The 26,264-nt window shown below is 42.4% G+C and overlaps 1 protein-coding gene across 1 annotated transcript in view; it reads left to right on the forward strand.

The window, feature by feature from the left end:
• Positions 1-26,264, forward strand: part of LOC101600703 (gamma-secretase activating protein) — a 94,831-nt gene that overhangs the window by 17,773 nt on the left and 50,794 nt on the right. Inside the window, exons 4-12 of the mRNA XM_045136165.1 lie at positions 152-221; positions 2,385-2,438; positions 10,495-10,583; positions 15,690-15,759; positions 17,433-17,482; positions 20,587-20,691; positions 20,900-20,959; positions 22,366-22,409; positions 23,646-23,731. Of these exons, the coding sequence (XP_044992100.1) occupies positions 152-221; positions 2,385-2,438; positions 10,495-10,583; positions 15,690-15,759; positions 17,433-17,482; positions 20,587-20,691; positions 20,900-20,959; positions 22,366-22,409; positions 23,646-23,731 (628 nt within the window). The remainder of the gene's footprint in view (positions 1-151; positions 222-2,384; positions 2,439-10,494; positions 10,584-15,689; positions 15,760-17,432; positions 17,483-20,586; positions 20,692-20,899; positions 20,960-22,365; positions 22,410-23,645; positions 23,732-26,264) is intronic.

Consider the following 26,264-nt stretch of genomic DNA (forward strand, 5'->3'; position numbering starts at 1 on the left):
ATAAAAGAACAAACTTTTTTTTATTGAAAAATAATCCAGGATGTCTTAGCACACACAAACTCATTGGGGGTTCTTTGATACATAGCTCTATGGGAATTTATATTGCAATAATTGTTATTTGATGTAAAATGAATACATTTTGTTTTCATAGCATTTATATACTTTTGAGAAAGACTTAGAAGTTATCAGTTGCTCTGTCAACAGCGAGAAAACCTTGCTTGGTAAGTTGAATTTATTGTTGCATGTGAATCAAGAATTATATTTTTTGTAAGTTTCAGGGTCTTGTGTTTTGTAATAATTTTATAAAAGTGGTTTTCTGGAACATACCTGTTTGTATTAAGCTAGGTTGAAATTGAGTCTGCCAAGCATACTTCAATGTTATTAAAATTCTTGGTTATTTGCATGTGTATGTATGGGTATGGACATGCCAGGGCCTCTTGGCACTGCAAATGAACACTGCATGCTTTTGCCACGTTTTGCATCTGGCTCATGTGACTTAGTACTTGAACCTAAACTGGGATGATTTGCGAGCAAGTACCTTTAACTGCTGAGCCATCTTCTCAGCCCCCCAGATCCACTTTTATTGATAACTTTTATATATGTGCCATGTATCTGACCAAACTCCCTTCCCAGCATTCCACTCTCCCCTTTCACCCATATTCCTTCCATGGAGGCCCTTTCTCCCTCTAACCAGGCCCTTTCTATTTTTTTATATTATTTTTGATAGAGAATGGGCACACCAGGGCCTTTCAGCCATTGTGAATGAACTCCAGATGCGTGTGCCCCCTTGTGCACATGTGCGACATTGCACACTTGTATCTGGCTACGTGGGACTTGGCAATTCGAACGTGCATTCTTAGCTTTCACGTGCAAGTGCCTTAATCATTAAGCCATCTCCCTAGCCCTTGTTTTCCATTTTGATATTTTTAAACCTTCCTTCATCATTTAGTATGACATGTTGATAGGCCCAATATTATGCCGGCAACAACAGGTACCGTGAGATCGTGGATGCATCACTACCTTGTGTCCACAGTACAGCATACCTCCCATCCTCTGGTCCTTGCGTTCTTTCCACCAAAGTTCCCTGAGCCTTTTCAGGTGTGGGGGGCATCTCATTTAATTCTGAGTATTTAACTGGCACCTCTCAGCACTTTGACTTTTTATTCATTTATTTGAGAGAAGTGGGCGGGGGGAAGAGGCAGAGAGAAAGAGAATGGGGATGCCAGGGCCTTCAGCCACCGCAAACAAACTCCAGATGCATGTGCCACCTTATACACCTGGCTTATGTGGGTCCTGGGCAGTCAAACCTAGGTCCTTTGGCTTTGCAGGCAAGTGCCTTAACTGCTAAGCCATCTCTCCAGCCCCACTTTGACTTTTGAGTCTTCCCAGTAGTCACCATCCTCTGCAAAAAGAAGCTTCTCTGATTGAAAGTAAGATTATCACTACTCTGTGAGCATAAACATAAGTATTTAGAAGGCAATTTGGGACCAAATTCAGCTAAACAGTAGTAGCACCCCCACTGGGGCCTATGACCTTTCAAGCCATAAGATTTTGACTAGATTTTTAGTACTGATCATGAATTAACTCCTGTGGGGTGAGCCTCCAATCCATTCAGAAAGCAACTGGTTACCCCCACAACAGTCAGCCACTATTGCATCAGTGGGTTCATCTTGCCTGACTGGCTGGTTGTAGAATTCATGGGGTCCATTGCTGGTTAAGATTCTTGATGACGTCTCTCCTCCAGCAATCTGCACAGCACTTTGCAGCACTATGGCAGCTCCCCAGCAGAGAGACATTTCCAGTTCAACTCCAGGTTGATTGCTCAGTTTCTAGCAGCAGATGTATGTAGTATCTTCAACAATAGGATCTTGTATTGTGTGAACCTTTATACATTTAAACATGAGAGTATGTTCTCTCTCTGCTTCTGTCTGTCTCTCTCTCTCTCAAATAAAATATTTAATAAGAGGCTGGAGAGATGGATTAGCAGTTAAGGTGCTTGCCTGCAAAGCCAAATGACCCAGGTTCAGTTCCCCAGTACCCATGTAAAGCCAGATGAACATGATGGTGCATGTGTCTGGAGTTTGTTTGCAGTGGCTAGTGGCCTTGGCATGCCTCTCTCTCTCTCTCTCTCTCTCTCTCGCTCTCTCTCTCTCTCTGTTTGCCCCTTCAAATAAATAGTGGTTTTTTCTTTCTTTCTTTCTTTCTTTTTTTTTTTTTTTTTTTTGAGGTAGGGTCTCACTCTGGCCCAGGCTGACCTGGAATTAACTATGAGGTCTCAGGGTGGCCTCGAACTTATGGTGATCCTCCTACCTATAAGATGATATAAAATGGTGAATAAGTCATTGTGTGATTCAATTGCTAATTGATTTTCTTTTTTCTATTAGCTGCAAGCTTGGCTCAGTATACTCAAGGAGGAACAAGGAATGAGCTTCAGCCAGGTAATGAAATTAGCTTGTCTTTTGTATCTTGGTAGTGAAGTATGCCCAGGTATGCATGCACAATACTCACATGTGTGGGAGTCTGAAGAGAACACCGGGTGTCCTCCCTGCCGTTCATCTGAGATTCCTTGAGATGGAGTCTCTCACTGAACACGGAGCTGCTGTTCCCAGTCATTCTGGCTGACTAGCAAGCGCCAGCAATCCTCTGGTCAATGTTCCCCACAGAGCTGGGCTTCATAGGTATATGTAACCACACCACTTTTTTTTTTTTTTTTTAATGTGCATTGTAGGGAATCAAACTCAAGGTAAATGAGGCCCTTAGAGGCTCTTGTGCTTGTGTGACAAGTTCTCTTACCCATGGAGCCATCTCTCTGGCCCCTCAAGGATTTTTTTTTTTTAAGTGCCCCAGCAATGATACTCTCTTGCCGGGTGGAGCTTGCGGTTTTCAACCTCTGGTCTGGAGGATCGATCAATCCCTTACTGTTCTGATCCAGGTGGTTTCCATCTGGCCTGTATATTCAGCACTACAATTCCTCCTTTTGTTAGCATTGTTCCTACTCTGATATATTCTGTGGTTGTATGTGATGGAAAAACCCTTGGTGTATACTTTCCACACCAGGCCTATGAGGCTGTCCTGGCCTTGTCAGGACACACATTTTCCCACAGAGCCAGCCTAGGGAGGTTGGGGAATTACAGTGGAGGGTGCATGTGCCCTTCTCTCTCACATGTTGGTGGGTGAAGATTTTCCTTGAAATCCCGTTGTTTGTATTAGTCGCTCTTACCTTCCTCCATTCGTGTTACACCTTCCCCTCTTCCACATGGTCCTCCTCCTCCTAATGCCCTCAGTACTTTCTTCTTCTCTTAGAACTTGTGCAATGGCTGGGTGTGGTGGTGCATCCTTTGAATCCCAGCATTTGGGAGGCAGAGGTAGGAGGTTCGCCATGAGTTCGAGGCCACCCTGAGACTACATAGTGAGTTCTAGGTCAGCTTGAGCTAGAGCGAGACACTACCTCGAAAAAACAAACAAACAAAACAACAAAAGAATTTGGTGCAATGCTCATGTTCACTTCAGAGGACATGGAAATGGACTCATGTCAGCAAGCATTGCTATCTGACCCCAAAAACAAAGGCATGGACAAAACCAGGATATAGCCTGATCTGGGCTAGGGAATCCCTTTGTCCAATAAAATAAAAGAAGTGTAGTTTGGGTCAAGGTGTTAACACTGTTGCTTACTTATTGTTTTCTGATATTGGAGGTTGTACCTGTACTCAATCCTCTGACACAAGTGCAGCACCCCTCCTGCACCCCTGTGTCGGGTTAGCACCGAGATAGTTTTCCATTGCAATAGAGACCAAGGGTAGCATCATTGTTCAATGTACGTGCTGTGCACGGCAGTTTCTATCTCCTTGGTCGTGGTCCTACCAGTGAAGGTTCTGTTTTGAGAATGCTTTCTGTGGGAAGCCAGGCCAGGCTCTGCATCCCACCTTTGGAATTGCACGTGCCTCAAGTTATAGTATATTTCCCTGGGCAGCAGTTAGGGTGACTGCATGTGTGGGGGACCCACTGCTGCTGAGACTCCCATGATCCCCCACACCAGGTGACAGGGGCAGGTGAGTAAATGCTCCATGTGCTCTGTGGAGCTGACATTTGGTTCAAGAGCTCCCTGAGACCCAGGCCTTACTGGACTCCAACCCTGTGACCATCTCATGAGATGTACCTTCGCCTGTCTAACTAGGTTCTCATGTCCACTCTCCACCCACCCGTGCCATGCCCATCCCTGAACTTTAACCTCGGCCTGGCAATCCATACATATCCTGCCCGGACCTGTCTTTTCTTCACTGCTGCCCCTCCCAGGCTCCTCTTGACTTTTTACATCCTCAATACAAGGTTTGCACCTCATGGCATTATGATTGTGTGGCTGAATTAGGATTGTAAGAAAAAAAATCTGTTTCTGTAATCTTTTTTTTTTTAATTGACAAAATAATTGTATATATTTAGCATGAACAACATTTTATATACATATGTTTTTTTGTTTTTGTTGGTTTTCAAGGTAGGGTTTCAGTCTAGCCCAAGCTTGCCTGGAATTCACTATGTAGTTTCAGGGTGGCCTTGATCCTCCTACTTCAGCCTTCCAAGTGCTGGAATTAAAGGCATGTACCACCACACCTGGCTACATACATACACACATATCTTATGAATTATGAAGCTATTTAATTATTAGCATATATTTTTGTGGTAAGGCCATTTAAAATATATTCTATTTTTAAAAAATTTTTTATTAGCATTTTCCATGATTATAAAAATATATCCCATGGTAATTCCCTCCCTCCCCTCCACACACTTTCCCCTTTGAAATTCCATTCTCCATCATATTACCTCCCCATCTCAATCATTGTACTTACATATATACAATATCAACCTATTAAGTACCCTCCTCCCTTCCTTTCTCTTCCCTTTATGTCTCCTTTTTACCTTACTGGCCTCTGCTACCAAGTATTTTCCTTCTCAGGCAGAAGCCCAGTCATCTGTAGCTAGGATCCACATATGAGGGAGAACATGTGGCGCTTGGCTTTCTGGGTCTGGGTTACCTCACTTAGTATAATCCTTTCCAGGTCCATCCATTTTTCTGCAAATTTCATAGCTTCATTTTGTAATCTTATTACTATTAAAAATATTTTATTTATTAGAGAAGAGAGAGAGGAAGAAGCAGATAAAGAGAAAATAAAATGGGTGTGTCAGGGCCTCTAGCCACTGCAAATGAACTGTAGACTTATGCACCCCCTCACTGTGCATCTGGCTTATGTGGGTCCTGGGGAATTGAACTAGGGTCCTTAGGCATTCACAGGCAAATGCCTTAACCGCTAAGCCATTTTGTCAGCCAAGTAATCTTATTATTTTTAAAATAATGAGGCCTAGAAGCCCAGGAAAGCTCAATGATTTACTGAGAAAACACGTGGACCACGAAAATTGCACAGTGGATAAAACACACACCACACAAGCTGGCATAGCCAAGTCGACCCCTGACCCCACATAAAATGCTACAAGTTGAGGTTGGCTTCTGTAACCCGGCATGCTAATGCTGGGATCGGAGGCAGAGATGAGACTTTCCCACATGTGGCAAGTGAACCAAACAACAACGGCATGGGTGAGATTCGAGAGAGAAAGAAACTCTGCCTAAAACCAGGATGGAAAGGCAAAGGCTAACTCGAAAGTTGTCCTCTGACCTGGGCACGCGTGCTGTGACAGGTGCATGCCTGCACTCACACATGCATGGACAGGCGTACACACGTGAAGAATGTTACATTGTGGCTTAGATAAGACCACAATGGATGTCTCTAGAATACAAATCCAGAATGCTGCATGGATTGCTGTGAAGCGAAACGGCATGCTGATGGGAGAAATGTCTGTTGGCAAAGGTTGGCCTGTTACCCATTATGCTAAGTACCCTAGAGCATTGCCAGGGCCGTGCAAGGGGAAGAGTGGAGGAAGGTGATTCCCGCTGTTGAGAGTAGGAGAATTTGGCTGACAGCTTCGGGTTGTATTTGAGTATAAATTTATCCTAGGAAGACCATAAGACGATTCTTTATTTTTCCAGGGAGAATTTTCCCATTTCCACCCCCTCAAGTTAAGGTTTTTTTTTTTTTTTTTTTGCCAGTTGGAATGTGTGAACTCTTATGGTAGTGGATAATTGAGTGTCAGCTTACACTATTTAACTTGCTAATTTAGCGGTACCTGTTTAAAACGGTGTGTCGGCGGGGAAACTTGCTTTTGCCTCTCACAACCATTTCTATTCTGTTTCCCTTCAATGTGTTTTGGACCAGTGCCCCCTCTTATTCCTCAACCCTCTCCTTTTTCTGGTTGTTTTCAATGTAGGGTCTCACTCCAGCCCAGGCTGACCTGGAATTCACTATGTAGTCTTAGGGTGGCCTCGAACTCATGGCAATCCTCCTACTTCTGCCTCCCAACTGGGATTAAAGGCATGCACCACCATGCCTGGTCCTCAAGCTCTCCCCCTTTTTATTATTATTATTTTTATTAATTAGTTTTGTATTAAGCAAATATGATCAGTTTGGTACCGTTATTAGGCTCATCCGTGATCTACCCCTCCCCATTGCCCCCTCCTTGTTGAGGTATATGGGTCGTGCATTGTGGAGTTAGCCCACAGTTATTGGTACGATAAATGTCTCTGATATCATGACCCAACATGTGGCTCTGATATTCTTTCTGCCCCCCTTCCACAAAATTTCCTTGAGCCATGTTGGGTTCATTTTTGGTCTGCTTCAGTGATGAGGTGTTGGGGGCCTCTGGGTCTCTGGCTCTCTCATTTGGTAGGAGTTGATTTTTCTCTGTGTTGGTCTCCTTCCCCCTTGTGCTGGTATCTGGTTCATCAGGAAAACAGCACCCTTGCTTGTTTCACCAATTTTTCTTAGTTTCAGCCGGGGCCCTTCTGAGGTATGATGGGGTGGCTCTCTCCTTACGACCTGCATCAATCTGAAAAAGAGAAGCAGATTCTCCAATGGAGAGTAAGTTAGCTCCAGGACAAATGAGATAACCCTTAGTTTTTTAATAGAGAATTGAATAGGTGTAGGCCCTCTTGTAGCCCACGATTGATGGTAGCTTGATATTGGAGAGTGGGCTAATGTTTGGATATGGTTCTGACTTGTTTCCCACCTCCAGCTATGGGTCCTGTACCTCTGAGGGGATAAGTTAGCCGAACCAAGAGCAGTTGGTTCCCCGCCATGGATGTGTGCCACTTTTGCACTTGTGCCCCACCCCCCTTTTAAAGAAATCTATTTATTTATTTGAGAGAGAAAAAGGCAGATAGAAGGAGTGAATGGACATGCCAGGGCCTCTAGCCAGTGCAAATGAACTTGATGCATATGCCACCTCATGTATCTGGCTTATGTGGATACTGGGGAATCAAACGTGGGTCCTTAGGCTTTGCTGGCAAGTGCCTTGATTGATAAGCCTTCTATCCAGCCCTCTCAATGCTCTCTCTCTCTCATTAAAAAAAATAAAAGACATATTTATAGAAATACTCAGGACTCATAATTGTTAGGCCATGTCCCACATAATTGCTTTAAATTCTACAGCTTTTTTTTGTGTTTACTTATTTGAAGGAAAGAGGCAGAGAGAGAGAGAGAGAGAGAGAGAGAGAGAGAGAGAGAGAGAGAGAGAGAGAGAGAGAGAGAGAGAGAGAAAGAGAGTGAGAGAGAGAGAGAGAGAGAGAGAGAGCGCATTGGGGTGGAGGGGAAGAATGGGCATGCCAGGTCCTCTAGCAAATGAACTGCAGGCACGAGTGCCACTTCATAAACCTGGCTTATACTTAGGCACTGGGGAATCAGACCTGGGTCCTTAGCTTAGCAGTTAAGACGCTTGCCTGGGAAGCCTATCTCTCTAGTCCCTCTATAGCTTTTTTAACATAAAACCAATGCTTTCAGGTTACTTTCTTCAGTATTGAAAACTGGAATTGATTCCGGGTTGCTGTGCCTTCCCCAAATCGTACATTATTATTCTAAACACAGTAGTTGAGAAAGAACCTAATTATGAGTCTTGAGGACTCAGATTTGTGGTAACCACTTCTTTTCTTGGCTTCACGCTTAAGAAAGAGGAACCTTTGACTCGAATGTGGCACTCTCTGGTGAACCTCTTCTAGCCTCTGCCCATGGGCTTCTTCCACTGTGAACCTGTTGGATGACGTTTTTTGAGAGGTGATACTAAGGGTTAAGTGGGTGGTTCTCGGTGGGGCTGTGCCACTGCTCCTGAGGGGCACCCACCCCCTGACTGACTGATGGGCGTTGTCACTAACCATATGCCTGTGCATTAGAAGTTGTTTATGTCTTCATACTCAAACAGTACTTGTCACTGTGTCGCAGAGTTGGGGTGACAGCTGAATAGCGGATGTTTGAGACGGAGACATTGGTAGCACCTGGGAAGCTATGCTAACAGTGGCTGGGGATGGGCAGGAACCTGTTCAGTTTAGACACTCTGACCTCTGCCTTGTGAGGCTTTCTCATTTTAATTTTTAAAAAGTTTTTATTTATTTGTTAGAGATGGAGGGAGAGAGGAAGGGGAGAGAGAGAAGATGGGTACATTGGGCCTCTAGCCACTGCAAATGAACTACAGATGCGTGTGCTATCTCCATTATTTATTTATTTATTTATTTATTTATTTATTTATTTATTTATTTATTGTTTTTTTGGGGTGGGGTCTCACTCTAGCCCAGGCTGACCTGGAATTCACTCTGTAGTCTCAGGGTGGCCTTGAACTCACAGTGATCCTCCTACCTCTGCCTCCCGAGTGCTGGGATTAAAGGCGTGTGCCACCGTGCCTGGCCCATTTTCTGTGTCTTTTGAGGGTAGACGACCGCTCAGCTTTCCTTAGAATATTTTCTTGCTCGCCACCTGCTCTGCGACGAGCTTCTGTACTTCTCTCCAGCGTCTTCATCCCATTCGCTTTAGGAGGTTCTTTTGCTTTCAAGATTTGGAGGCGTTGCCAAAGATTGCCACAAGAAAGGCCGATCTGGAAGTGGCTTTCTGATTAGTTTGTTAAAGGGCAAGAGTAAAGATATGGTTATCACCTCAGCAAAAACCCACTTCCTCACCCCAACAGAAAGCTACATGGCCATAATAATGATCTAGTTGGGTTTATTTTTAATTTTTTTTTTTTTTTTTTTTTGAGGTCAGGACTCACTGTAGCCCTGGCTGACCTGGAATTCCCTATGTAGTCTCAGGCTGGCCTCTAATTTGCAGTGATCCTTCTATCCCGGCCTCCTGAGTGCTGGGATTAAAGGCGTGCATCACCATGCTCAGCTACTTTTTAATTTAAGTTTCAGTTTTTGTCATGTAAGGCTAATGCTTTGTTTTGGAGCTTTTTACATATTTTTGTTATACATTGTTATTTTGCAACCTCTCCTCCAAAGAGAATAGAATGGGTTTTCTTTTCTTTTTTTTAATTTTTAAATATTTATTAACATTTTCCATGATTATAAAAAAAATCCCATGGTAATTCTCTCCCTCCCCACCCCCATACTTTCTTTCCCCTTTGAAATTCCATAGAATGGGTTTTCTTGAAGTAAACTTGATTTCTTAACTCTGTGATTCATTCATATATATATATATGTCATCTCATTACATATTGCCCATTCAGAAACTTTGTACAAATGAGCACCTTTTTATTTTCACATTATTAGTAGTTTTATGGTCCCATTTTAGGTCTGCTAACCTGATAGAAATTATTTACAGTTTTCCTTCAGATAATTTTAAGTGTGACATGGGAATTTCTAAAGCAGGTTAAAAAAGTTTTAGAAGAGTATATCAAATGAATTCAGATTTACTTCAATGCTAAAGAGTACATTTAGATAGGAAAAAGGAAACTTAATTTTGATCTTAGGTAGAAAATAGATTACTTTTTATGTAGTGTTAGACATTTAAAAAGACAATTTATTGTTACTAACTTTTTTTGGAAATTCTGCCTTTGGTTTAATTATCTGTGATTATTACACTGTCATCCTCTTTGCCTTGTGCATTGAACTATGTCCAGAATTGGGTTTATGTAGATCCTGAATAGTGTTATCAAAGTTGAGTTGGTATTTATCACCTTTATTTAAAAACTAGCATCTGTACACATCAGAGTTATCAAAGTAGATTGCTGTGACTAATAACGACTGCTTGATTCTCATAATTAAATTTTGCAATCTTTCAACTAGGAAAAATATAAATTAAGTATATCATATTTATATACCAGGAAAAAAATATATAGTATGGGCTAGAGAGATGGCTTAGTGGTTAAAACATATGCCCGTGAAGCCCAAGGACCCAGGTTCGATTCTCCAGGTCCCACGTAAGCCAGATGCACATGGTGGTACATGCATCTGGAGTTCGTTTGCAGTGGCTAGCATGCCCATTCTCATTCTCTCTCTCCCCCTCTGCCTGCCTTTAATAAATAAATTAAAAATGTTATATATATTATACCAGGAATTATTCTTCCTTTGTTTTAGAAAATATAATGCACAATACTCCAGTCTTCATTATTAAAAGCCACCTTTTCTCTTAGGGTCAAACTGTTTAACTTTGCTGGCGGAGATACATCCCGTTAACAATGTGAAGGTTCTAAAAGCAGTGGACAGCTGTATTTGGGTACAGGTAAGTAAGCTTGTCATCTGTCTCTCATCTCATTATCAGAAGGTGTGAAATCGGCTGGAGAGATGGCTGAATGGTTAAGGCACTTGCCTGGGAAGCCTAATGACCAGTGTTCGACTCTCTAGGTCTCACATAAGCCAGACACACAGTGACGTAAGTGCACAAGGTGGCATATTCATCTGGCTTTTGATTGCACTCGCTGGCGACCCTGGTGTGCCAACTCACTCTTAGCCCCCCCATAAAAATTATTAAAAAGGCGTGAAACCTACGGGGAAAGGTATTTGTTTATAAAACGCTTTCACACACGTTGGATTTAATCTTCAAGGCAACCTGCAAATGTGAAAGTTAAGATCTCAGAGCTATCTGTTCTGATGCTGCTGCACCTAGGTATCAGGTATTCAAACACATTTGCAGGGCTGGAGAGATGGCTGAGCAGTTCAGGTGCTTGCCTACAATGCCAAAGGACCCAGGTTCAATTTCCCCAGGACCTATGTAAGCCAGATGCACAAGGGGGCACATGCATTTGGAGTTCATTTGCAGTGGCTGGATGCCTTGGTGTGCCCATTCTCCCCCGCCCCCTACCACCTCTTTCTCTCTCAAATAAAAAAATAAGCCAGGCGTGGTGGTGCCCACCTTCAATCCCAGCACTCGGGAGGCAGAGGTAGGCAGATCACAGTGAGTTTGAGGCCACCCTGAGACTACATAGTGAATTCCATGTCAGCCTGAATTAGAATGAGACCCTACCTCAAAAAAAAAAAACCCAAAAAACAAAAAACAAACAAACAAAAAAAAAACCCACACTGTGAATCCACTGCTCAATAAATCCCTGAATTTACCAACATTGGGTCAATGTAGTAGCAACTTTGTGTACCTGAAGGTGGCCTGGCGACCCATGCTTGTGAATTCTCACACTGAAACTTGCTTGTAACACAGAATGAATTCCCGCGGCCCTCTGACAGGCATCTGCAGACATGGGTGGAAGGTGAGAACACCTGAGTCACCTGGCTTACACGTTCCCTTCCGCAGTTGAACATGGCATTGCTGTGCCTTGTTCCAGCTCTCATACTAGAGGCAGGCAGCGCTGTCACCGTCCAGTATCAGGGTCCTGGCGTCTTTTTGTGATTTTACTGTTAAAATGGCTTCCTAGCATCACTATTGTCTGGTGCTCCTAAGAGTAAAAGGCCATGATGTTACTTAGGAAGCTTCCTTTCATTCAGGCCTGAGTTAAAGAGCTGTGGGCTGTAGGCTCAATGTCAACAGATCAACAGAATACATGACAGCAGGTGAATTTAAACAGAAACATGCATGAGATAAGGTTATGGGGAGATGCTTCAGCTGGTAAGAGAATTTACTATGCAAGCATGAGCACCTGAGTTTTTTATGAGAGAGAGAGAGAGAAAGGGGGGTGGGGAGCGAGCGAGAGAGAGACAGTTGGCATGCCAGGGTCTCTAGTTGCTGTAATCGGACTCCAGACATATGTGTCCCCTTGTGCAGCTGGCTTATGTGGGTTCTGGTGAGTCAAACCTGGGTCCTTAGGCTTTGCAGGCACGTGCCTTAACCACTAGGCAATCTCTCCTGCCCGAGAGCCTGAGTTTCATCTCTAGAACCCTTACTTGGCTGTGCATGCCTGTAAGCCCAGTGTTGAGGTGGAGACGGGAAGATTGCTGGGCTCTGTCTGGTCAACCAGTTTAACTGAAAAAATTGCAGCTCCAGCTCAGTGGAAAACTATTCAAAGGAAAGGTGGAGGAGCAGCAGAAGAGAACGCCTGAGGTTGTCCTGTGGCCTCTGCCCATGTTCGCGTGTGAACCCCAGGCTTGTGGGAACATAGCCTGTGTATGCCCAGGGAGCAAGTTCAGTGCTTTGTATGCAGGGTGTCTGGTGGCTTCCAGAACATAGCTACCACAGCTAATGAGGACCAACAGTTCCTGACCATCCTGCGTCCTGCATCATCATTTCCCTGTACCTGATTTTACATTCTGCTACATTTTGGTCAACCTGAGGTCAACTGGTCTACCCTGAGGACACGCCCGGCCCTAGCCTGCTGCCAACAGGGCTGCCTTTGCCCTGGGTTAGGAGAGGGCTTGACTGTCCTCTGCCCTGGGCACCCCGTCAGCCCGTCCTCCCAGCTGTGGAATTTCCTTATAGTGACAGGTGCTTCCAGTCAAGGCCTGGCTTGGAGCTGGTGACGGTGTTTCTTTCTTTCCCCTAGGATTCCACTTTGTTATATATACCAATGTTATATGCAGGGGTGACTGGAAAACGGAGCACACGTCCCTTTTTCTGGCTTGGTTTTGGACTTCCTCAACATCCCCACCCCAGGCAAATCATGGGGACAGTATTAAAGGATTTGGGCAACCGAAGAGAAGCAGAGCCTAAGGAAGGGGAGAAGGGCGACAAACACACGCCACTTCAGCATTGCAGCTAGATGACAAGCTACTTGAAGTTGTGTAATTTCAACTCGTTAAAATGCTGAAATCTATGCTATTTGAATAAGCTAACAGTGTGTAACACTTGGCAGCGTCAAGTTGCCAAATGAAACAAAACCTGTGCCCATTCCGTGGGCACATCTAAGCTCCTTATCCCACTCCTCTTGCCCAAGCCTCCATCCCATGACACATCTCTGCCTTCTCCCTCTCCCTGGCACACAGAAGGGCCATCCCATGGCCCGCTGAGGCTGGTCTTGCACTGGGCATGTGCTTGCGCTCTCCTTTTCACCCCAGACACCCCTGGTGCCCTCCAGTGGCATTCCCCTGCTTGCACGGGCCGTCTTGGTCACTGACAGAAAGGAATTTCAGCAGGATGGTGTTGGGGTGGTGCTTGGATTCCCACGTGGTGCCCTGTGAGGATTCCTGCTGTCTGAGTGCTTTTTCCAGATACAGATATGCACCCTCTATGCAGTGACGTCACCCGTTCCCGGTGACAGCCATCCTCATGATCTAACTTCATTTTTGTGAAGATAGGTGTTTCTCTAAATACACACAACATCTGTGCAGATTCCTATTTAGAATGGACGAGAATGCAAAAGAACCACCCTGAATGCTTTCAGAGAGTTGTATTTGAAGTTTATTTATGTTTTATCACTCAGGCATTACTCTAGGACCACCTCCTAACACAAACACAATTACTACCTATGTGGCTCTTGTTATTTCTTTTCTTCTTTTTGGGGTGGGGGGGCGGAGAGGGCAGTGTTTCACACTCACCAAAGTTATCTTTGAACTCATGGCAATCCTCAGTATGCTGAGTTCTGGGATTAAAGGCACATGACATCATGCCTGGCTAACATGGGCCTTTTAAGATCAAATTCTCACTGGTTGCCATGTAAAGACTAGGCCAAGGCTAAGAGGTTGGCAGTCTTACCCATGCCCTGGCCCCCTCTGACGGCTCAGGAGGCTATCCTGTCTTCTGAACGAACAGCTCTTTATTTTGAACCACTGAACACTTGCCCTATCATAATTTATGTGGTGCTTCTCTGTTCTACTTTTCCTCACCAGGGTTTCCTGTCTGTGTATATTTTTACAAATCAGGAACAATGAACTCTGGATTATTTTGTAGTCAGATTCTATATTTCTAAGGTTATAGCTGAGGAAAATGTTACATAGCTAATGGCTTGCTTTTCAGTTCTGAAAGGTAAATTCAACTGCAGTTATGTTGAAGAAATTGATCTATTTTTTATTTTTTAAAAATTAAATATTTATTTGAAAGAGAAAGAGGCAGAGAATAAGCATGCCAGGGTCTCTAGCCACTGTAAACAAACTCCAGACACATGAGTCACCTTGTACATCTGGCTTTATTTGGGTACTAGGGAATCAAACCTGGGTTCTTAGGTTTTGCAGGCAAGTGCCTTAACCACTGAGACATCTCTCCAGTCCCAATCTCTTGTATTTTTATTTATTTATTTTTGTTTTTCGAGGTATCACTCTAGCCCAGACTGACCTGGAATTCACTATGTGTTCTCAGGGTGGCCTCGAACTTATGGCGATCCTCCTACCTCTGCCTCCTGAGTGCTGGGATTAAAGGCATGTGCCACCACGCCTGGCCCAATCTATTTTATTTTTATTATGAGTAGTAATGACCCTAAGTAATTTTTATTTTCAAAAAAAAATTCTAGGTTTTAGTGAGGCCAATAACTATAAAACTGAGCCTTAAATGCTTATGCATTTTTGTAATGTTTTAAAAGTATTTTCACCATTTTGATGATGGAAAGACTAAGTCATTGGCATTATGTGATGACATTTTTCCTTCATTATCACGGCTACTGGCTGAGGCTTTGCAGCACGGCCTGCCTGCTTTGTGCTGTGGGCAGATGCACAGTGGAGCTTATATGGGAGGTGTGTGAATCTTCCTCCACAAGCCACACCATGATTCCTTGTCCTTTCTTGGAAAGTCCCTGGTCACGCTGCGCTGTGTCTTTTGGATGTGGGACTTTGGAAGTTGGACCAGGGAGTATGTTGACTTGATTCTCCAATTATCTACTAGGGTTAGCTGCCCAACAAAGTATATTAACCACTTTTTTTTTTTTTGTAATGTATGCATGTTGCTTGCATTGCTTCTGACTGGGCTCGGGAGCAAGTCTCAGCAGGTAGTGCTATCCTTAGAGATGGTCTTACTGTTTCAATGAATGGTGATGTTGTACCTAAGACTGACCTCTCTTGAGAAAATGGAAGTCCAAAAGCGTTCCTCCTCCCTGTGTGTGTGTGTGGGGGGGAGTGTGCTGTGTGTGCACATGTGTGTTTCCCTTAAAGTACTCTCTGGTTCCTGGTCCCTTGTGTGGCATGGAACAGTACAGTGGCCAAACACAACTTTTTTTTTAAAAAAATTTTTATTTATTTATTTGAGAGCGACAGACACAGAGAGAAAGACAGATAGAGGGAGAGAGAGAGAATGGGCGCGCCAGGGCTTCCAGCCTCTGCAAACGAACTCCAGACGCGTGCGCCCCCTTGTGCATCTGGCTAACGTGGGACCTGGGAACCGAGCCTCGAACCGGGGTCCTTAGGCTTCACAGGCAAGCGCTTAACCGCTACGCCATCTCTCCAGCCCCCGAAACACAACTTTTGAAGTGCCTGTGAAACAAGGTTGCTGCTTAATGTTGTTTTAACTTCCTTTCTCCAGTTTCTCTACCCACATGTTGAAAGTCGCCCTCTTTCGCAGAACCACCTGTTACTGATCTCAGAAGAGAAATGTAAGTGTACTTTTTGGTGGTAAATAGGGGTGTGTGACTATTGCATAGTCCTCTAAGGTACGTGCGCCATAACTGACTATTTTAGCTATCTTTGCCATTGCCAAGGGTCTACTCACAATTTGAGACCTAGAATTCCTGTGGAAGAGCTCCCCCCGCCCCCCCCATCACCCTTATCCCCAACAATTCTAATTCCTATGGAAGAGCTTTTCCTTTGCCCCTCACCATCGCCATCACCCTCAGAAACTCTTATTCCCTCAGGCTCTGTGCAGCTTCCTTATGTTGGGAATAGTGGGTTTTTGTGTACGTGGCTTCCAATTTTGTCGCCTGGTGGAATGTTTGTAGAACAGTCGCGCAGGCTGTTTTTGCCTTCAGGATGTCGGTCAGACTCTAGATAACCGTGGTACAAGGAGAGTGACTTGGTGGAAAGAAGGGGAGGCTTTGGCAGCTAGAAGAATTCTGGGGCAGGTCTGAGGATACATAACAGGGCCAAGTTCAAGTAGAAGCAAATAAGATTGTGATATAGGAGGTCATGTCCTTCTGTGATGTTTTTAAATTTGGGATGGAATAAGGCCAAAAGTCACTGGAATTTTATAGCAAGTTGTCTTCCATGTTATAAGGCAAAACTGAAGCTTTATTTATGGCTGTAAGGGCATGCTTAAAGGGTTAGACTTGTGTTTAATCCTTATGCTCATAACTTAATTTCTGTCTTACCATTTGCTGGTTCTACCTACCCAAACTGTAAGAGACTAAATCTAAATTGTTACTAATAAGGGACATCCTACAAATTAAAGTGTTCAGGATTGTGTTTATGTGATGCCAACTCCTGTGACAATGCCTCTCCCAGGGATGGAGAGATGGCTTAGTGATTAAGGCACTTGCTTGCAAGGCTGAAGGACCCAGGTTCGAATTCCTCAGGACCCATGTAAGCCAGGTGTACAAGGGAGCACATGCCTCTGGAGTTCATTTGCAGTGACTGAAAGCCCTGGCATGCACTATCTGTCTCTTTCTCTCAAATAAAAATTAAAAATGCCTCTCCCAGTCACTTTATATAATGATCTGTATTCATGCAAATATGAATTTGGTCTTTGGAAATTGAGGATAAACTGTGCTAAATGAGCCCTAGTTAGCTCTGTATAAAACTGATGGTATAGGAGAGGCAAATACGTTTTTTTTTTTTTTTTTTTTTTTTCCCAAGAAGAAAGGGGTCAGGGCTGGAGAGATAGCTTAGCGGTTAAGGCGCTTGCCAGCAAAGCCAAAGGACCCAGGTTCGATTCCCCAGGTCCCACGTTAGCCAGATGCACAAGGGGGCACACACATCTGAAGTTTATTTGTAGTGGCTAGAGGCCCTACACGCCCATTCTCTCTCTCTCTCACCTTTCTCTGTCAAATAATAAATAAAAAAGAAGAGAGGGATTAGAAGAGCTAACTGCTTCACGTATTATCAGTATTAAAGAGAAAAGTCAATGCGGGCTTTGGAACAAACTGTTGAGAGGGAGCCGTGGGTTTTACTGTGTGTCTAGAGTAAGATTATGACATATGGCAATACTGTTCTGCAGCCAGGTGTTTAATCCGTGTTACTATTGTAAACACGTGTTCACAGCTATTAGTAAGAGCACTGATGCTTTTCCTAAAGGTTAAATTGTATTTCTTTGTCTTTTTTTAATTTAAAACAGATATTGAGCAATTTCATATCCGAGTCACCCAAGAAGATGGAAACAGAGTGGTAAAGTTTGAAATTCTTTTGGCTTCAAAGTTTTTTTTTTTTTAAAATAAGGAATTATGTTTCTAGACTTAAAGATAGATTAATTGTATTGATACAAAACATTTTCTTTATTTAATGCCTTTGGAATAATAGTCTTCCTATATGTATGTGAAACAAAACAAAGACATATGGAGGAGTGTATTGTCTCCTGCCCTTTTGCCTTAGTCCCCAGTCTCTGTCTCCTGAGGTTACAATGGCAATTGTAGGAATCACTCCACTGATTCTCTTCTTGCTCATGAAGACCTGTATATGGCTCAAGGTCCATGCATGAGGAACCAATTGTTTTCACCAAAACAGAATTGTTACCTGCTGCTTTTGCATTTACTTGTTTACTTACTACATCCAGAGCAGATAGATTAGTTGGCAGAAAAGTACCTTTCTTTTTTTAAAAAATAATTTTATGGGCTAGAGAGATGGCTTAGCAGTTAAGGTGCTTGCTCGCAAAGTCAAAGGTTCCAGGTTCAGTTCCCCAGGACCCATGTGAAGCCAGATGCACAAGGTGGCACATACATCTGGAGTTTGATTGCAGTAGCTAGAGGCCCTGGCATGTTCATTTCTTTCTTTCTTTCTCTCTCTCAAATAAATCAAATATGAAATAATATTTTTTGTTTACTTGTAAGGAGAAAGAGAATGGATCAATGAATGATAAAAGAGAATGAGAGAGCAGGAATGGGCGTGCCAGAACCTCTTGTCACTGCAAACTCCAGATGCATGTGTCCCTTTGTGCCTCTGGTTTATGTGGGCATGGGGGAATTGAACCCAATCCTGAGGCTTTGCTAGCTACCACTGAACCATCTTTCCAGCCCCTATGTTTCTAATTTTTATTCATATACACATATAACAAATGAAATCATGGCATTTAAACTGGGATTACCTTTTTCCATTTCTGTCTTCCACCTCTCCTGTGAAATGGAGCCTTTCAGCTCCATTTTTTTTTTTCTCTCAGCAAGTGTTTGCCTCCCAGTTCATTAGTTTTACATGGTGTTAATGGCTCGTTTATCTTATATCCTTTTAGTTTTTTCACATTTATATAATTTTCTACCCCCACCTCTTGGTTTGTTACTAAGTTCTTTGTGGAATTCCCACAAGTCAAGTAGAATGGTTTCAGTTCCTCCTCTTTGGAAGTCCGTAATAGTTTCCAGCATGGATGTCCATGATTTTTCAGCCATTCTACCACGGATGATGGAAATTCACTTTATATGAGAGGGTTTTTATTTGTTTGTACATTACAAGTCATTTCCAACATTTCTTGTCTATACCATTATGCATTGCTACATTTCTTTGAGCTAAATCCTCTAGGTAGGATTATTGGATTTATGAATACATGCATTTAATAAATCTCATGCTAGCTTACTTTCCAGACACCTAGTTTTACATGCAAAATATGAAAGTATCAGCAATAGGTGAATTTCTCTCTTAAGTTCCCCCCATTTTTGGATATACTTTGATATCTTACTATTCTTAGTCTGTATTTCTTTAATGTTAGTGAGTTTGGGCATCTTGTCTGCTTACTGACTAAATTTTCTATTCTGAAAATTGGTTATATCCCTACCTATTTTTATTGGGTTATTCTTATCATGACAATTTTTATAAGATTCTGATATTAAAATTTTATTCAGTGCTTTCTGGGTGTGGTGGCGCACACCTTTAATCCCAGCACTTGGGAGGCAGAGGTAGGAGGATTGCCGAGAGTTCGAGGCCACCCTGAGACTACATAGTGAATTCCAGGTCAGCCTGAGACAGAGTGAAACCCTACCTCAAAAAAACAAACAAAAAATAATAAAACAAAAATAAAAATAAATAAAAATTGTTCAGTATTTAGTCTGTATCTTGAAATAATCTTTCTGACAAATTTGTCCCTTCTGTCAAATTAGCTAATATATCAAAAATGTTTTATCAGAATGGCAGATATCCTAATTCTAAGTTTTCTAGCTGGGCAACCTACTGTAACCTCTTGGAATGTTGGTTTTCCCACTTGTAAAATAGAAGGGTTAAATTGCATGGTCTCTGGAATCCTTTGCTTTCTAATTTTGTTCTCTGATTTTGTTCATTAGTAAGTAGATATTTTACACTCATGTATACTTAGCTCTTTATCTTCATTTCAAGATTTTTGTTTGCTTTTGTTTTGTTTTGTTTTGTTTTTAGAGGTAGGGACTTGCTCTTGCTTAGGCTGACATGTAATTCACTATAGTAGTCTCAGGGTGGCCTCGAACTCATGGCGATCCTACCTCTGCCTCCCGAGTGCTGGGATTAAAGGCCTGGCTCAGGAAGCATTTCTTGTGCACTCTTACATGCTAGAAACAATCAAGACATGGAAACGGAGAGGTCCTGTGGATGAATACATGCTCATGGGCAGGGTGTGTGGATTAGCTAAGATGTAACTGTACAGAGCATGTCAAAGCACCGCAGGCATACAGAGGTGAGGAGGCTTGCCTTCATCTAGGGGAGCTGGAATGAGCTTTCAATTTCGTTCAGGAGGTAAGGCCTGAGTCAGAAACAACACTTGAACTTGCCCAAAAGGCCGAGAGGCAATAAGGCCTCAGTCTAACTTTGAATGAGGAGAGGTAGCATTGCTGATCACTGGGCAATGGCTCCATACACTGGAAAACATGAAGGTAAAAATAATGACCAGAGCCACAAGTTGGCTTATGGCTCACCTGGGCCATTGCAGTGTCCCCCACCTCCGGCCTGAGGGTTGCCCTAGTCTTGGGTGAAGGCTTTGTCTGCAGAGGTAGACTGAGGAGAGGAGCTCCCTTCCACAGTAGGGAGCCATGGAGCATCTACTGAGGTAGTTGTTGATTTGGGGTAGGTGTGTTCTTGCCTTTGGTGGACCCAGGACGTCTGTTCAGTTAGGAAGAATAAAATAGCATAGACCACTTGGGAATAAGACATAAGACATGTCCTAAAATGTTTTTGGAAAGTCTGTTTATTTTGAGTGTGGGAGAAGGGCTAATAACAAAAACATTTACACGTGTCTCAGAGATACAATACATGAAATCAAGATTTCAGATGCTCTTGACAAATAGTTGCTTACAAAATCTTTTTTTTTTTTTTTTTGCCTCTAGGTAATCACAAATTCTGGTCATCTCCCAAGAGACAGAATAGCTGAGGATTTTGTTTGGGCTCAGTGGGATATGTCAGAGCAGAGGCTGTACTACATTGTCGTGAAGGTAAAACTAGTCCCTGGGGGGGAGGGGGAACCTCATTTTTATAGAAACACTTTGCTTTTGACATTATGGTCACTGGATTGTATAAATCCCTCCATGTTCATTGGTGGAAACAGTCAATGAACGTTTATCAAGAATCATGAAGAGGTTTTAATGATGACTCCTCAACGGCTTTTCTTTTGGAAATAATGTGCCACGTTTTCTCTTCTAGAAATCAAAGAGTATCTTGAAATGCATCCAGTTTTGTGCTGATGAGAGCTTCAAATTAATGGTAAGCCCAGAGGATGACCTCTAGGAAATGTTACCGGAGCTGCCGTCAGCAGCAGCAGCGTTCTTGTGTGGGTTCTAACCCTTTGTGTGGCCAAGTGACTAGTCCGTCTGTCTCCGGGTTTCCTCTCCACAGCAAGCGCACACTTCCTAGAGGTGTTGGGAGGACCACACCCGGCATCCACTCGTCTAGTTTTGAAAGCATATGTCATTTATGATTATTTGTAGGGATTTATTCTTGATCTTTTCAGAAAAATTAATAAATTTTAACTTGTAAAGTAGGGCGTATACAGGAGAATGTCTTATATTAGAGCATGTTGGGGCTTACAAAAAGGTAAAAAAAATTATTCTAAAATATTTTATTTTTATTGTGTGTGCGTGTGTGTGTGTGTATATATATATATATCACATATATATGTGTATATATATGCATACATACATATATATGTATATACATATATATATACATATATATATATAGAGAGAGAAAGAATATATATATATATATATATATATATATATATAGAGAGAGAGAGAGAGAGAGAGAGAGAGAGAGAGGGGGGGGGTACACATATATGTGTGTATATATGGGGGGCAGGAGAGAGGGAGGGGGAGAGAATGGGCACACCGGGGCCTTCAGCCACTGTAAACCAACTCCAGATGCATGTGCCACCTTGTATACCTGGCTTATGTGGGTCCTGGGGGAATTGAACCTGGGTCCTTTGGCTTTGCCAACAAGTGCCTTAACCACTAAGCCATCTCTCCAGCCCCCCCAAAAGATTAAGTTGTTAGGTTCAAAAGGACTTGTGACTATAGTGGGGTTGATGATAATGAAAAAAGCCAATAAGAATATACACTTAATTAAAAAGAATCTAACAGAATTCCTGGAAAAGCTGTTGGGATTGTTATTCTAAGACATTGCTAATGCCTTTATCTGTGACGGACGGAGCTTCCCCCTCTTCCTCCTTGACTAGGCTAATATTGGTATGTGTAGCACATGCTGGTTTCACCCTATTACAAGAACTTTGTTGGCCCCTCCTGCCCTATTTTTGGCTCCCTCCCTCCCAGAGACATATCAAACTTCCTTCCTTATGTGACCATCTGTGTCTTGTAAAAGGCTGTAGCTTTCAGTTGTCCTGTGATAAAACCTACTTATTCATATTCGAGGCAAACTTTGACAAGTATTAGCATCTCATGGCAGCAGCAAGCACTGACCCTGGGATCTTAAGCAAGTATGAATCTCCTGTGCTGAGGAGTTTGGGTCCAGCCTGTGAAGAGAGTGGTTGTGAGATGGGCTCTTTATCACCAGGCTGCCCAACACTGGCAGGCGACTGTGGTTCCGAGCTGTCATCATGTCATGTTGGTTGGTTGTGAGTTCATTTCCTTCTGATTATTTTATTTTTTTGACAGTTTGAAGCACCCTTGGACATACCACTAAGTGACTCAGGATTTAAGTAAGTTATTTATGGATGGCTAATTTTTAGACATTTGTAGAGAGTGAAATGATTACACGTATTTCTTATTCCTAATGCATGGCGTGATGATAGGGCAGTTTGGTGGGTTTTTTTTTTTTTTTTTTTTTTTTTTTTTTCGAGGTAGGGTCTCACTCTAGCCCAGGCTGACCTGGAGTTCACTATGGAGTCCCAGGTCTCAGGGTGGCCTTGAACTCATGGTGATCCTCCTACCTCTGCCTCCCTAGTGCTGGGATTAAAGGCATGCACCACCATGTCTGGCCTATGTACTTTTTTTATATTCCTGTTCTTCACAGGGGATGTAAACAAAATTATCAAGCATGCACACAAGATTTCATGTGTGAAGTCAATTGTGTTGCCTTAGCTGTTTCTTTCCAGAGGGCACCTGCATTTATTTTGATCTATGGAAGTACTCTTCTCCCTGTGATTAAAGAAAAAGATTCTGTGAGTCAGACTGAGCTGCATTTAGAATCAAACATCAAACCCTTTTCTTGTTGCCAAAAAGAGGACGTGATGGGTCAACCCCCTTATATTTCAGCTGAGTCTAATGCCTTATTTCTTCTGTTTTCCTCTTTACAAAAAGGAAAATTTTTGTTCTGTTTTCCAAACTACTTTATGTGTAGTAAAAACAGACATTTCTGAAAGAAAAACAAACAAGGGGCCTTCAAAGAACAGAAGAAAAAGTTTTCCTAAATCAGAGTAATTAGCTTTATCTCATTGTATTTGGATATTTAGTCGTTGTTTTGGAGAAAACTATATACTTCAGAGAAGTTACTATAAATCATAAAAATTATTTAAACAGTGTGTTGTGCCAGGCGTGGTGGCACACGCCTTTAATCTTAGCACTAGGGAGGCAGAGGTAGGAGGATCGCTGTGAGTTCGAGGCCACCCTGAGGCTCCATTGTGAGTTCCAGGTCAGCTTGGGCTAGAGTGAGACAGTACCTCGAAAAACCAAAACAAACAAACAAACAACCCCCCCCCCACAAAACCCCAAAAGTAAGTTGTAATGTATTTTTTCTCTATTGCCAGCCCACAGCTTTTATAAACTACACATATATTTTTAATTACTGTATTTAATCTTTTATATTTAACAGGTAGTATCTGTAATAATAAATTTATTAGGAACGTGGCTATTTTTGTATGTTACAGTGTTTACATCATATACAAGGGAATATATATTTTAAATAATACAATAATTATTTTCCTTTACGGCCTTAGACTTGTTAACTTTGGATGTGATCATCATCGAGACCAGGAGAAGTTATGCAAACACCTGTCTCTGTGTGTTTTCACCAACCATACAGGTATATCCAGGGTTGTACTTGTCAGTTTTTATCAACTCATCTGTATGTGAGTTCTATTCAAAATGTAGTTATTGTTCAGCATATGATCTTGCAAATGAAATACAAGCATTGCCTTATCACACAGGTTGTCATGTGTAGGTACATAAATATGCCAAATTATCTTCACTATAATTCTTTGTTTTATGGCCCTGGGGACAACACCTAAAGCCTTGTATATGCTAAGCATATTCTACCACTGAATGATACCCCTCCCCTTCCACTACAATTATATATATATATTTCTGTCTGTATAAAAGAAGCCAGTACCAACACGGGTATAGTTCTAATAGGTATGACTTGTCTTGTTGTAATGGTCTGGGTGGACTTGTATTTAGTCAGTCTGTATTTTCTCGCCATCTCCATCTTCTACCAATTGTACAGGAATGGAAAAGGATTCTGCCTCAACCCCAGTGACGTGTTTCGGTTCTAAACCAGTGCACTTGGCTTTAAATGAGAATGGGTTGGAAATGGCAAGAGAAAAAGTGGGAGGTCAACAGTTAGGATGAGGTCATAGTGGCATGTTTGAGGGAATGGAGGCTTGAACTATGATGGGCACAAGAGGAGAAAGAGCTAGATGGGCATAAGGTGCATTTTCTAGATGATATGGAGAAGCCTCGCTATAATTAGCTAGAGAGAAAAGGTTCTCAGTTTTCTGCCATCAGCAAGTGGGTAAATAGTGGTACCACTTACTGAGGAAAAAGGGTCTTTGTTGTCTCATAAATGTAGATCATGAGCTTTGTTTTTGGACATGTTAACTAAGACCTTAGAAGGGTCCAGACTGGTGATGAGCAAACATGATGCTTCTCCGAACGTAGCTGGCATTTGAAACCGTAAGAGGAACGTAGGATCAGAAGATCAGATGTTTAGTGATCAGGTGTGGGAGCCCAAGTCTGTAAAGGTTAGGATCATACCAACTCAATTTATTTCTAACCCTTTCCATTAATAGTGGTGATATGATGGTATTTGACATCCATTTGCCACACTTTGGTCATTGCAAGCTAGTTTGTCTTTTTGGCATTCCTTTTCACATTCTTTGTGCACGCATGTGTGTAGGGCATTTGTATGTTTGCCATCCCAGGTATGCGTGTCTCACCAGGGAGGCTCGCCAGTGAACTAACTCCATGGATCCTCTTGTCTCTGTGTGCCCAGTGATTGCATGGGTATTGGGGCTCCAACTGAAGACCTCAGGCTTGCAAGGCAAGCATTTTACTAACAATGTCCCCCGCCCAGTTGATTTTTAAAAATTTATTATTTAAAATTTTTTTTGTTTGTTTATTTTTATTTGAGAGCAACAGAGAGAGAGACTGGCAGAGAGCAAGAGAGAATGGGCGCGCCAGGGCTTCCAGCCACTGAAATGAACTCCAGATGCGTGCGCCCCCTTGTACATCTGGCTAACGTGGGTCCTGGGGAATCGAGCCTCAAACTGGGGTCCTTAGGCTTCAGAGGCAAGCGCTTAACTGCTAAGCCATCTCTCCAGCCCTAAAATTTATTTTTGTTTTCATACAAGTATAAATTGATGTTGAGCGTATTCCCTCCATACCCCCTTACCCTCTTTTTATTCCTGTTAATCCTCTTTGTTTCCTTAGACAATTAGACTTCTATTTTTATCTCCTACATATAATAAGTACGGGATTTTATGTATCTATACAAAAGTTATACGCCACAAATGGAAGAAAACATTGTTTTTCTGAGGCTGACTTCACTTAATATGATTATGTCAAATTCTGCCCATTTTCCTACAAATGACTTAATTCTTCTTTATAGTGGAAAAGGTTCCATTGTGCATGTGTTTCTGTGTGAGTCAGATTTTCCTTGTCCAGTCCTCTTGTTGACACCCACTTATTATGAACAATGCTACAATGAACATTGATCCATGTCTGTGATAGGTTGACTTGGCGTCCTTTAGTTATATACATACTTGCTTTTTCACCCCAAATAGTAGCAAACACTGAGAGTGATATATCTAGGTCATATGAGAGATATTTATTTTATTTTATTATTTTTTTAATTAATTATTTATTTATTTGAGAGCGACAGACACAGAGAGAAAGACAGATAGAGGGAGAGAGAGAGAATGGGTGCACCAGGGCTTCCAGCCTCTGCAAACGAACTCCAGACGCGTGCGCCCCCTTGTGCATCTGGCAAACGTGGGACCTGGGGAACCGAGCCTCGAACCGGGGTCCTTAGGCTTCATAGGCAAGCGCTTAACCGCTAAGCCATCTCTCCAGCCCATGAAAGATATTTTTAAGTTGTTTTTTGAGAACTCTATATGCTGAATTCCATGGAGGCTAGGCGAGTTTACATTCCCACCAGCAGTGGATAAGAGCTCTCTTCTGACCACATATTCGCCACCATGTTTTTTTTTGTTGTTGTTGTTTTTAAATAACTGCCATTCTAACTGGGGTGAGATGAAATAAAATCTCAGTGCTTTTTTTATTTGTATTTCTCTGATGGCTGATGAAGCTGAACTTTTTTCCATGGTTATTGGCCATTT

Source organism: Jaculus jaculus, chromosome 16 (assembly GCF_020740685.1).
Source record: "Jaculus jaculus isolate mJacJac1 chromosome 16, mJacJac1.mat.Y.cur, whole genome shotgun sequence".
NCBI classification, from domain to species: Eukaryota; Metazoa; Chordata; class Mammalia; order Rodentia; family Dipodidae; genus Jaculus; species Jaculus jaculus.